The sequence below is a fragment of the Tenrec ecaudatus genome, chromosome 7 (assembly GCF_050624435.1).
Source record: "Tenrec ecaudatus isolate mTenEca1 chromosome 7, mTenEca1.hap1, whole genome shotgun sequence".
Taxonomy (NCBI): domain Eukaryota; kingdom Metazoa; phylum Chordata; class Mammalia; order Afrosoricida; family Tenrecidae; genus Tenrec; species Tenrec ecaudatus.
In genome coordinates, this window is record NC_134536.1 from 129,669,665 (window position 1) to 129,682,836 (window position 13,172).

The following is a 13,172-nucleotide window of genomic DNA, read 5'->3' on the forward strand; positions in this document are numbered from 1 at the left end:
CAGGGTGCCTGTGGAGGCAGGGAGAGAGCCGACGCTCGAAGCAGCCCTGGCTTTGGAATCAGCCAGGTGTGGGTTCCAGTCTTGACTGTGCCCGTTGGCCAAGTTCTTTGGCCTTCTGCAGCCTTTGTGTCCTCGCTAGAAAGGAGGGCCCGTGTCCCACGTATGTGGCATCTTGAGGAGATTAGGGTTTGTCTGTGTGGATCGCTAATTCACACGTCGTATTATCTGTCCTCCATTTGTCAGGCAGTTAACTTACTAAGGCCTTGCTAAGCCCAGGGGACTGTGCTGGGGGTTAGGGTGCGACAGGGCTCTCAACACCATCCTTGTGATGGAGTATCGAGTCTGAAGAGGAGACAGTTAGGAACCCGAGTTACACTCGAGGTGAGAGAAAGACCTCACACGCGTAGGATCCTCAGGGTGTGTGGGTGAACAGCACCACCGACAAGAGGGCAGAAGACACTTTGGAGATTGGAGGAGGCTGAAAACCACAGCGAAGGAGCCTGGTTCTCAGAAGGGCCCGAAGCCCCAGTGCCTCTGTGAGTGACGAGGTGACTGCTGACCGCAAGCTCAACGCCGGGACACCGGCAGCTACTCCACGGGAGAAGCTCAGGACCACCTGCTCCGTTACAGTCGCTCTGAGCCGGGTGCCTAGGAAGGAGCCCTAGTGGCGCAGTGGTTAAGAACTCAGCTGCTCACCGCAGTGTCAGCAGTTTGAACAGCGGCAGTCTGCTTCCATAAAGATGGTGGCTTTGGAAACCCCGAGAAGCTCTTCTGCCCTGTGCTCTAGGGTTGCTGAGTCCGAAGCCACGGGATGGCAATGGGTTTGAGTCTGTTGGTGCCTGAAATCAACACCGCAAAGAAGAGGGGGAGACATGGAATACATGAGCTTGGGGAGCCGGGACCTCCATGGATAGGTGAAGGCCTATCTGTAAATGGCAGCTTGTTATCACTGGGGCCCTCCTTCCCCACCCACTCTGCCCCACTCCTCACCTCTCTCCTGAGGAGTCACCTCCTAGGAAGCTCCTCATCCAAGCCCCAGAAGCCAGGGTCGCCTGCGGACCACTCGGCACCCGCAACAAGTGGAGCTCAGCAGGCCCCAAACAGACGCGTGGGATAAGACAGCGCCGGTTACCAGATCACATGGTCGTAGCCCTCTCCCACTGGGTGTCTGTCCCCAACGTGGGTTGAAAGCTGTGGGAGTTTGCCGTCATCTGCCATGGAAACAGCCTCACCCTCTGTGAATTCCCAGCACCATCTGCTTGCTGTGACACCCTGCCAGGCTGTCGCCCCTCCTGGAGCCTGTCCCTAGCTCCTCCCCATCATGGGTGAGGTAGCTGGTTGACCAGAAGGCACTGAGATGGTGATGCCCCTGACTCCTAAGGTGCCCAGAGACTCGGCTGCGCAACTCTGGCTGTGCATAGCCCCCTCTGAGACCCGACTCATCCCCTCCGGTTCTTCTGAGCATGCCAAACAGCGTTACTTTTACATACGTCCTGACATCAGAAAGCTGATGTTCCGGCCCTCCCCCGTGACTAAACAAAACAACGCCAAATAATACCAAGAACCAAAGAGTCAGCAGTTCAAACCCACACACCCCATCCTCCAGCGCCCCCACGAGCTAGAATCAACTTCCCTACCGTGGCTGTGGCTGTGTTTGCTTTGGAAATGGCCAGCTAATTCTTCAAGAGCCCTGGTGGCATCATGGTCACTCATGGAACTGCTAACTGCAAAGTCTGCACTTCAAAACCACCAGCCGTCCCGAGGGAGAAAGACGGGCTGTCCCATAAAAGAGGGACAGTCTTGGAAACCCACAGGGGCAGTTCCACCCTGTTCCAAGGGTCCCTATGAGTCAGCATGGGCTGACAGAGGTGAGCTTGGTTTGAGCTCATGCCTCGTCCATCCCCGGACTCTGACCTTCTCCGCAGAGCAGACTCACTCATAGAAATCATTTCAACCCTGGAAGGCAGGAAAGGAGGTGATGAGTGTATCCCCGGGTTGTGTGTCCCCTCTCTTCTCCAAGTGCATGGACTGCACCCCAGAGAATCCTCCCAAATTATGAACAAAGTGGGCTTGCTTTCCGCCAGGGAACCCTCTCCGACAGTCCTGGTCTCCAAAGCCTCACTTGACTCTTTCCTGCCCTCGCAGAGCCGGACCCTGCATGCCTGACCTCTCTTACTTGGAACCTCTCCCTGCCACCCCATCCTGATCGGGCCTTTGTCCCAAGCCCCTGTGGGTTGCTGTTCATTGACATCTGTCTGTCCAGCTCAGTTCCAGTCACATCAGGACAGCGTCTTCTGCTGCCCAGCGCTGTGGTTCTGACCAAGGTCAGCCCACGGGACTCCAGGCCCCAGAACTACACCCCAGTCTCCCAACTGTCTGGAGAAGGTAGCAAGATAGGGGGAGTGGGGGGTGGAGATTGCCGGGGGCGGGGGCAGGAAGAGCCAGAAAGACAGCGGCCTATGAAATCCTTTCCCCTCCTTTATCACTCCCCTCCCGTCTTCCCCCTCCTCCAGTGTGGTGGGAGCATTTCCGCCTCGTAGCTGTGGAGCCGAGTGGGTAGCAGAAGGAGCCCTGGGCTTCTGCAGGAGGCTTTGCTGGGTTCCCACCACAGTCCAAGCGCTCCCGGGCCCCTGAGCTCTGCAGAGAGGAAAGCTTGGGAGGGAGCCATTCAATTGGGGAGGCCTAGTCTCTGCCCCAGAAGGTGACCCCCGTGCAGTTGTTACACAGTGGACTGCTCACTGCAAGGTCAGCAGTTCAACACCACCCACCGCTCTGAGGGAGAAAGATGAGGCTTTCTACTCGCTAAAGAGTTACCGTCTCGGAAATCCCACAGGGGACAGTTCTGCCCTGTTCTATAGGGTCGCTGTGAGTTGGCATCAACTCCATGCCAATGTGTGCTTGAGTCCCTGCCCCCTGGGGCCCTGATATTAAGTGGTCAGCTACCAACTGAAGGGTGACGCAGTCCAAACCCACTCAGCTGCTCCGCTGGGCTGTCTACCCCCCAAGAGAAGACCCCCTGGAAAACCTAATGGAGGTCCCTGTCACACGGCGTCCGTACCAACAGCCTCTGCCCTGGGTTGATGAAGGAGGCAGAATTATGTACTCCAAAGCATACTTTGCAAGAAGGGCAGCTCTAATTTAGTTTCCCGGGCATCCTTGGCTCAGGTCTCTAGACTCTAGTGCCCTCAAGGGTAAAGGCAGAGATCATGCACACGGCTCCCTGCCTTGCCTGACACGGCTGGAGGTGGGACCCAGAGTCGGGCCAACCAACTTTCTTGGTGGCAGCCTGCTTCAGTCAGTAGTGCGCTTGTGCAAAGTATTCCACTCTTTCCCGCTCTGGGAAGCCCTGCCCAGAAAGGTGGCTCTGAGACAAAAAGAGCGCCCCACCCCCAACCCCATCCCCATCTGACAACAAGCCTGTCTTCATGGCCTTACTGTGAGAAAGAAAACATCGGTAAAAGTTTTCCATTCTTCCAAGGGAAACCCTTCTGTTAGCGGGAGAGCGTGTGTGCGCCCACGTGAGGCAGGCGTGGAACACTCGCTCTCCCCCGCTGGCTCTCTAATTGCCTGGGCTCACTGCCGGTGGCCCCCAGTTAGCCAAAGTCCAGAGCCCATTTCCCAGCAACCAGAGCTGAGAACGTGTTTCCTCCTGACATTGTTTCAGCACAGTTAATTAGACTCTTTGTAATTAGCTTTAATCTGCTTGTTAGGGACCCCTGCTGATAATAGCCCAATAGCCGGGCATCCCCAGGTAGAACAAATGACTCCTGGGGGCTGGGAGGGGGATGTCAGCCATCTGGTCCTTGGTGTGGGCTAAGTGGGCAGCAGGAAACTTCCCGAGAAAGGAGTAACATCACTAGGGTGGAAAAAAAGGGGGTCTCCGTGGTGGCCCCCTGCCTTGTTTCTGCATTCTATCCTGGACTCTGTCCAAGATGCTGAATCCAGGAAGCACTGGCTAGGAAGCGTGTGTCAGAATGAGGAATGTCCCCGCCATCACTGACTCCTGGTCCTCTCACTGGTTTGGGATTGCACGGGGATATTGGGATCATAGATGTGTGAGCAGCCAGGATTAGGCTGTGGGATTATAACTGCAGACCGAGGAATATTGACAAAAGCATGCCCACTTGGGCCTCCTGATGAACTGGCCGGGGACACGTGGTGTGACAGGTCTCCATCCTCATCTTCCATCTCGACCTTCTTCCCGGTTCCTCTTCCCTGTTAGTTCGTTTGTTGCATTTCTTGAAGGAGCCCTGGCTGCACTTGTGTCTTCCAAGTGAATTGTTAGTCAATCCTGTCTTTCCCTTGCTGCCTTTCTTCGATCAGTTTTCAGTGTTGGACAGAATTCGAGAAATGACCATGGCCCCACAACTGACCCCTGATTCCCACACACCCCCTCTGTTCAGCTCCCTTCCAGCGAGGCTGTGCCGGACACCAAGCCATGCTGTCCCTCCCCTGTAGCTGAGGTTCTTGTATCTGGAGAGGCCCAGGCCCCCCAGAACCTGTGGAAGATGTTTCCTTCCCTCGCAGGTTGGAAACCCACCTCCTGTCCAGCATGAAAAAGACAAACTTGCAAGGCCAAGAGATGGGGTGGCGGCCCCGCCTGTTGGATGTCTGAGCCGACTCAGCAGTAGTAGAGGCATCCTGAGCCTGCAGCCAATGCTCTGCGCTCTAACATGCATCAGGGTTCCAAGGAGGCTGTCCTCATGACCGAAGTCTGAGCCGCGGTCACCGGGCATTCCCTTGTGTTCCCCAGCCGCCTCGGATCGCAACCTAGGGTCATAGCAGCTTGACCTCTGGAGGGAAGAGGAGCTGCCAACCACAGCCAAGTGGAAACCTTAGACTTGTCCTGGGGGCACAGGAGAGAAAGATGCCAAGGTTTGGGCCACGACAGCTCTGAGAAGACACGGAGAAAAGCCACAGGCCCAGTCATCTACCCACAAAGGCTCAGCCACATGAAGGACTGCAAATGCCAGGAGATGGGACTGGGTTTTCGCTGGGCCAACTGTGGTGATTGAGCTCTCCCTGGAAGCCCCACAGCTGTGGACGGTGCCGCTCCTGAGAATTATTTCTCCTTTCCTGCCCCAGACAGTCCAGAACCACTCCATACGGCTGTCTGCATGCTCTGCCTTCTCTTTCATGAGGAAAAGGACACGGCTCTCAGCTTGAACCAGTCAAGCAGAGGCACCAGCCCACACTGTAGACTCTCTCCTCGTCACCTCCACTCAAGGACTGGCCTTACTCACCGTTCAGCTTCATCAGTGCTTCTTCTAAACACCTCCATTCTCCAGCCGTAGAAGGGGATCCCCGTGATAGCAGTCTTACAGGAGTGCGGGTAGAACGAAGTGATTAGTGCCTATAAAGTATTTAGATTTGGACGTTTAGTAAGCATTTGCAACTGTTAGCTCTTTTTAGCCCCCACCCCTGCAACCCTAGCAAAGTATCTGTGGAACCTTGGTGGTGTCCTGAGCTACGGGTTGGGCTGCCAACAGCAAGGCTGTAAGTTCGAAACCTCCAGTCGCTCCTTGGGAGAAAGATAAGGCTTTGCTCCCGTAAAGATTGGGTCTCAGAAACCCACGAGGGCTGTCCTGTTCTGTCCTATGGGGTTGCCATGAATCACGATCGGCTTGGTGACAGTGTGCTTGGTTTGGCTCGAGCACAGTGCCTCGCTGGAAAATGAAGGAACTAATTAGGTCACTCATTAATGAAGTGCGTCAGCTCGCTCTTGCCTATGACTTGCATCTCTGTGGCCTTCAGAACTCAGCTCTTCCCTGGCTGCTTGACACGTGTGTCCCTCCTCTGTGCCTTATTGGTGCCTGCCCTTGACCTCTGTCATTGCAGTCTCCTCTTGCAGGCGATGAGCTCAGGGCTTGTCCCCCCTGTCGTCTGAGCGTCTCGAGGGTGGAGAGGGACCGGGTCTGCTATGCATAGGCCTTCACGAGCATAGTAATCACCGAGAAACTCAAATAGGCTGAGTGTGATTGCTTGGTTTCTGCACTAGGCCTGTCACATGTATTATTGTCTCTGACTTTCACAGCAGTCTTAGGAGGTAAGGTCACTTGGAGTTGGCCCTCCTTATTGACAGGCAAATCGATCCCTGAATTCAACCAACTGAAAATGGAATATATTCAGGGGGGAAAAAATTAATGCCATCAAGTGGTCAGAGCAATCCCTCAAAGGCTCAAGAGGGAGTGTAACATGGTTTTTACATGGGACTAGGTGGTGTAGGCCCACATGGCCTTGTGGTGTAATGGGTTATGCATTGCCTTGGGAACCACAAGGTCAGCAGTGTGAGACCACCAGCCACTCCTCGGGAGGAAAATGGGACTTTCTACTCCCATCAAGAGCTGCAGTCTTAGAAACCCAGGGGCAGTTCTTCCCTGTCCTATATGGTCGCCATGAGCCAGCATGACCTGGATAGCGGTGACTTTGAGTTTGGGGAGATGGTATAGGTAATGTAGAGATGATAGGAAAATACATCGGAGGATGTGCCTGGGTCATATGCAAATACAGTGACCCTTTATACAAAGGATTGGAGCAACCTTGGAGTTTGGGTATCTGTGGGGGTGGGCATGGGGGTTCGAGATCCAGTCCCCCATGGGTCCTAAGGCACTGCTGTATAATGATCCCCATTTGCAGATGACAACACGGAGGCTTGGGCTAAGTCACCAAGTCAGGGTTGGGATTTGAACCCCAGTAGTCAGGGCTGTGACACTGCACTGATGTGTTGTTGCTGTTGTCATTAAAGCAGTAGTCTAGTATGTATATTTCATTACTTGCTAAACACTTGTGCTTTGTAACCGCAGTGAAGCACGGCCGGAGGTGGGAAGAATTGCAGGCCGTCCTTAGGGAGTTTGTGTTTCATCACAGGTTCGGACAAATGGACATCTCTAGAAAGAAAGCTGTTTAACAAAGCACTTGCCACTTATAGCAAAGACTTCATTTTCATACAGAAGATGGTAAGTCTCCTGTCTTTTTTATGGCTTGAAATCGTATTTGGGAGATGGTAGGTTTTTAGGATGAGAGCTAGAAGTTGTTGGGCAGAGCTGCTAACTGGCTTGACGGGAGCCCTTACACAGATGGGCTTCTTTGAGCCCTCGCTGCTCTGTTTGAGCGGGGCCAGGAGCCCAGTGCAGGGCGAGGGGAGAGGGCAGCATGGAAAAGACCGAATGGCTTGGACATGGCAATGTGTAATTTATACATTTTCTCATAATAAATAGAACTGGGGCTCTGGTTCATAATTTACACGCCTTATTTCACGGCTATCTGACAAATATGTCATGTATCTGACAGAATTTTCTTCTAGGAAATTAAGGGTCGGTGGCAGGACACATCCCACCCAGCCCCCTCCCGCCGCAATCCGGTAGCAGAGTGTCTGGGGTTCGCTCCCTCTCATAACAACAGTAATAGTAATAATAACACCTCCGAGGTACAGCCTTTTACGGCAAAACATGGCCTTTCACACACATGAAATAGCTTGGTGTATTGCGGGTGATCAACTTCACTGGCTGAGAGATAGATGGCTTAGGTCAAAAAGTTCAAATGATTCTGAGAGCGTTTCCATAGCCAATGACTAATAGCACCAAAGTGTATTTTTAAGGGCTGTTAAGGTTATTCAGGCTCACGGGGAGCAGGGTCAGGGTCACAGGTGACAGCCCCCGCTGGCTCCAGGCAGTCCAGCTGGTCCTCAGGGCTGTGCTAGAGTGGCATGTGCCCTGCCCAGATGAGAATCAGAAATAGATGGGAATCATCATTGCCTGGCCTCGGGCCTCTGGTGGTGTTCGCTGTGACCTCTCCTGCTTCTGTGGCCAACACGCCCTCTGCTGCCCACAGGCCCAGGAGCTCTAGTCACCTAGCCCTGGGACTGCCCTATCCCGGGCCTCTTCCTGGCAGGCCAGGCACCGCTTTGATTGACTGTAGATTTGTGGATAGTACGTCCCGGGAAACACAGGTTTTCAACCAGGGCACTGTAGATTAGAGCCCTCCCTTGTTGGGGAGATTCACTTGTAGAAATTCCAGATGTCAGGTGGATGTGGCAGGGCAACACTGAGCACACAGGACTTCTGGGGGAGCCTTTCCATCTCACCAAGTAGGTAACTGTGTTTCCTGCCCGGCCCCCAAGGTTAAACCCATCTTTGGTCTGCAGCCCCCAGCCCACATAAAGGAGCCTCAGAGGTACATCACAGACACACAAAAAGCAATTCCTCCCCCACCGTCCTAAACACAGGAGCTACACAAAGGAATTTTTTCTCATCAAAGTACACATACCCTTTCCTCTTTGGGGGTGAGCCAGGCAAGCCTTGTTGTCTGCAGAAATTAAGCTCTTCTCTATTTATAGCCTTGTTTGATTGGTAGGAAACATTTTTCATAAGAGGTTGAAGGTCTACGAGCTGGCGAGCTAATGCATTGAAGACCCAGCCGCTCTATGGGTAAACAACATGAGTAAGCCCTTTCTGTACTAATAGGAAGGATTCCCAAGCTACGTCACGGTGGTTAGGCACCACAGAGTCAGTTCTGACCCACAGCGACCCTGTGTAGACCAGAAGGAACCCCTGCCCGGTCCTGCACCAGCCGCACACTCCGTGTTGTGTTTGAGCCACTGTGTTGGTCCATCTCCTGGAGGGGTTTACTCTCTGAGTTTCTTTCTTTAGCTAAGCAGGTTGAGATTATATATCTATAATATATTATATATATAATTATATATATATATATAGCTGCCTTTTGTGAAGGAGTATGGGGGTAGAGGAATCAATGTTCGTGTTTGTTTGGATGTACACAGAGAAATTCTGGAACGATGCCCACAAAATTCACAACAGGCTCTTCATGTTGCAGGATGGGTATAAGAATGGGGGGGGATGATGAGGGGGGAGGAGGGGGACTTTCCACTGTACCTATCTTTTATTGAATAAGCATAAATGTATTATCTATTAGGCCAGCGGTTCTCAACCTTCCTAATGCTGCGACCGTTTAATATATTTCCTTATGTTGTGGTGATCCCCAACCATAAAATTATTTTCATTGCTATTGCATAACTGTCATTTTGCTACTGTTAAGAATCGTCATGTAAAGATCTGATAGGCAGGATGTATTTTCATTGTTACAAATTGAACATCATTAAAGCATAGTGATGAATCATAAAAACATGTTATTATATATTATGAAATACTTATTTCTAATGACAAACCAATGAAATGTCTTGAAGCAGGGTGTAGCATGGGTAACAGTCTTCACGCCGGTACACATAGGTGGGCGTGTCTGCATGTGGGTGGACCCACCTGGAGACAGAGGAACGGTGTCTCAGTTCCTAAGACCATAGGAAATATGTGTTTTCCGATGGTCTTGGGTGACCCCTGTGAAAGGGTCGTTCGACCTCCACAGGGGTCACGACCCCCAGGTTGAGAACCGCTACATTAGACCATTGTATTATTCTCAGACAAGTGTGCCACTCTGTACACATCCAGGGCTGGGGCTAATCTGGAGCTCGCTTTTCCCGGCAGGTGAAGTCCAAGACGGTGGCTCAGTGTGTAGAGTACTACTACACGTGGAAAAAGATCATGAGGTTAGGACGGAAACACCGGACACGCCTCACGGAGATCATCGACGAGTGTGTGGTGAGTGAAGCCCCTGAGTTCCTCCTGTGCTGACCCCACCCCGACTCTGCACCTGAGTTCCTAAGTAGCTGGCGCTTAAGTTAGTTTGGTTTGGGTTGGGTTGGTTTGATTTGGCTTGGCTTGGCTTGGCTTGGTTTGGTTTGAATGGGTGACAGAGGCCCAGATTCCTGGCTGGATTCAGGACCTGAGGGAGGCCAGCATAATGTTTAGAAAGTGATGGTGGGCTGGAGTCCCCAGGCAAGTAGGAGTTAAGAGAGTTAAGCAGTGGTCTCTTTGGTTTGTAAATGAGGCTCGGAGACCCCTGGACTCCTTAAGGTCACAAGGATGTTCAGGCACGCAAGGACCCTCCGTTAACATGTGCTGAATAGATGGGTGGACATCTTTTGGTGGTAGGACTCACACAGTGCCCAGCAACAGTCCCTTGGGGACCCACTAGCAAGAAATGGGGTGAAGAACGGATATTGAGCTGAGGATGTTCCCATCCCTTCCCGATCCTTCCAGGTCATGGATGCACCTGGCTTGAGAACAGAACAGGGCTCAGGAAGGAAGACAAGTCCTTAGATGCCCCCCTCCCTTGTTTCTTTAAAGCATGGCAAGGAGAAGCCTTGTCCCTTCGATAATGCCAGGAAGTCTCGATGATTGCGGACTGGTTATCAGCATGCACATTATTCTAACCCTTACAATTCCTTCATCCACGGATTTCCCCCATTCACAAGCATTTGAAGAGTCGTCTGTATCTGAAGACTAGTAAGACCCAGATAGTTTCCACACCTCAGCTGGGTGGCTTGATCATCCTCGCAGTTACCTCCCGTCTCTTCGTCCCCAGCCAGGGGAAATCCTTTCCACACTCCGTGGGGAACATTGCCCGCCGTGTCCGAGTACGTGTATAGCAGGCGTCTCCTACAAGTTGCTCAGTTCCGGCCTCCGTCCCCGTGTTTGGAAGTCACGAGGGTGTCAACAGCTCCAGTCACACTTTCATTCCCAAGCGGCCCCCCTTGTAAGTGTTAGCTTATATGCGTGGTGATACAGGAGCCTTCGTGGCGTGGTGGTTGCACTTTGGGCTGCTAACCACAAAGTGAGCAGTTCAAACCCACTGGCTGGTCCAGGGGAAAAAGATGAGATTTTCTACTCCTGTAAAGAGTTGGGGTCATGGACACCCCAGGGGCAGTTCTTCCCTCCCCTGTAGGGTGGCTAGGAGTCAGCACAGACTCGGCACTGGGTTGGGTTTCGGGGTACTGCCCTTGGAATGTTTCACCCCACTCTGAGGTAGAAACCGAGACACAGATCCTGATGAGCTTGCCCACGGCCAGCCAGCGGGTGAGTGTGTTAGCTGAACCTGATTCCCTGGTGAGATATTTGAAGTGTGGTCAATGCAAACTCCCTTAAAGAAATGTAAGACCACTTGGATTCATTAATGTAAGGAAGCCCACGTTCTTAACTAAGAGTTAGTCCTGGCTAGGGCGTACACTCACACATGGACGCGAATGCTTGGAGGCGGGCCTCAGAGACAGCCGGCATTTGCTCAGTAGGGTGGTGCTGCTGGTCTTTCCATCAACTAGCAGCCAGCATTCTGTGTGCATTTGAGAGGGTTACCAATGCTAGGTGTCTGGGGATAACAGGTGACCTCTGCCCCTGGAGCATCTACTCTAGTCGCGAAGAGATAGCACACACATGGAAAGTAGACGGTGAGCCTCGGAGTGTTGACGATCACTAGGAGAGGAAAACCAGGAGTCTGAAGTTAGGGACTCTTATCCAACTCCACCAATTGGCAAAACGGAAAGTGGAGGTCCAGAGGCGTAAAGGGGCTTGCCCAAGGTCTCACAGAGCACTGCTCTCCAAACGAATAGGATAGGCAATACACAAGGACGGGCCAAGACCTGTGCCTGGCTCCAAGGCCCATCGCAAGCCAGCAACTGCCGTGTGCTCAGCCCCAGTTTCCTTTGACTCATATGCTGGGGCAGATGATTTGAAAGCCACTGCCCCTGAGTCAGTTGCAAGTCATATCAACCCCACAGGCCCACAGGACAGAGTGGAACTTCCCCACGGGGTCTGCAAGGTGGTAAACCTTTATGGCAGCAGACTGCCACAGCTTTCTCCCAGGGACTGTCAGCTGAGGCAGTCACACCACTGACATCCTGTTTATTGGCACCATGCCACAAGTGCTCCTCGGGTGACTTATAAAGTGCTTTCCAGTTCTGGCAGGTCCTGGCTTCGTCAGTGCTGTGTGGAGGGTGGGGACTTGGGTAGGTTACTAAGTTTCTAGACCAGTGACTCAATTAGCATTCGTTGGATGAATGAGTGAATGGCTTTTCCAAGATGGGAATCGCTCTGGTTCAGAGCAGCTGTTCCTCAATGAGCCATAGAGAGAGAAGTGGTAGCTGGGAGACACTAAGCAGAGGAACACTGCTGAAGAAGACATGACCGCACCACGCAGAGGCCCCATCTGGGGCTGACAGGGCTTTGAAGGTGGGCAGAAAAGACCCACCCAGCCCACATGAGCAAGGGTAGGTGTAAAGATGCTTGAGGGGATCCTCCAGGTTGGACTCGGTTATGTATTTGTCCTGGGTCCAAAATATCCACGCCCGTGAGCTTAGAGAGAACAAACAGCTTATGTGTGAAGATGACTCAGGCCCACAGAAACAAGAAAGTCTTGGTTGGGGGCCAGCGTGGCGGCTCACAGCTCCCTGTTGAGTACTATGTGTGTAGTCAGCCTTTAGAGGATCGCCCGTCCAGTGGAAATGAGACATTGGAACTGTGCCAGGACTGGGGGAGAACGCAGAAGGTGTAGTCCTGGGCCAGGGGTCCTGCCCTTTGCCCTCTGGGGCAACTGGGAGGGCTTTCCTGACCATGCATCCTCAATGGTTTGTCAGAGAGCCTAGTGACCATTTCCTTGCCTCAGTAGAACATGTTCAGGCAGCTTAGGACTTGTTAGGACTTCATGGGGAGAGGGGAAAGAGGAGTGTGTTGAAGGGTGATGCTCTTTGCGCAGCCTGTAGGCAGCACGGCAGTTGTTCACTCAACTGGGATGGTTTGATTGTTGCCCCCCCTATCATCATGGAGCATGCAGGAAAGGAGTCCTGTTGAGAAGGGGGGAAATTGTGCGAGCCACGCCTTCTAGTCCTCGCTGATGTTCCCCCTTGTGGCAGAAATCTGTAGCTCTGACTAGGACCAAGATTCAACAGTATACTAAGTAATAAGAAGTGATTTTTAGATGTAATATACTAAGTAATAAGAAGTGATTTTTTAGGTGTAAGACATGAAAAAAAAATCACCAATTTTATATGCAAAGGAAAGAAACCACTGATAAGTAAAGCACCACTGAAGGGAGAACTATGTAGAAGTTCTCATGGTTCTGAATTTCAGAACCTACTTATAACCAGAGTAGTCAAAATAGCCTGGTACTGGTAGAATAATAGACACATAGACCCATGAATCAGAATTGAGAACCCAGAACCTATAGACAGTTGATCTTCAACAAAGGACCAAACCCCAGCGAATGGGGACAGAAGAGTCTATTTAACAAATGGTGCTGCCACAGGAGCAAACCAAGAGGGAAGGAGACAG

At 52.2% G+C, this 13,172-nt stretch overlaps 1 protein-coding gene across 8 annotated transcripts in view; it reads left to right on the forward strand.

Annotated features, from left to right (window-relative positions):
• Positions 1-13,172, forward strand: part of TRERF1 (transcriptional regulating factor 1) — a 262,302-nt gene that overhangs the window by 227,513 nt on the left and 21,617 nt on the right. For all 8 annotated transcript variants that reach the window (XM_075555104.1, XM_075555105.1, XM_075555103.1 and 5 more), the window contains 2 exons: positions 6,868-6,956; positions 9,495-9,608. In XM_075555104.1, the coding sequence (XP_075411219.1) occupies positions 6,868-6,956; positions 9,495-9,608 (203 nt within the window). The remainder of the gene's footprint in view (positions 1-6,867; positions 6,957-9,494; positions 9,609-13,172) is intronic.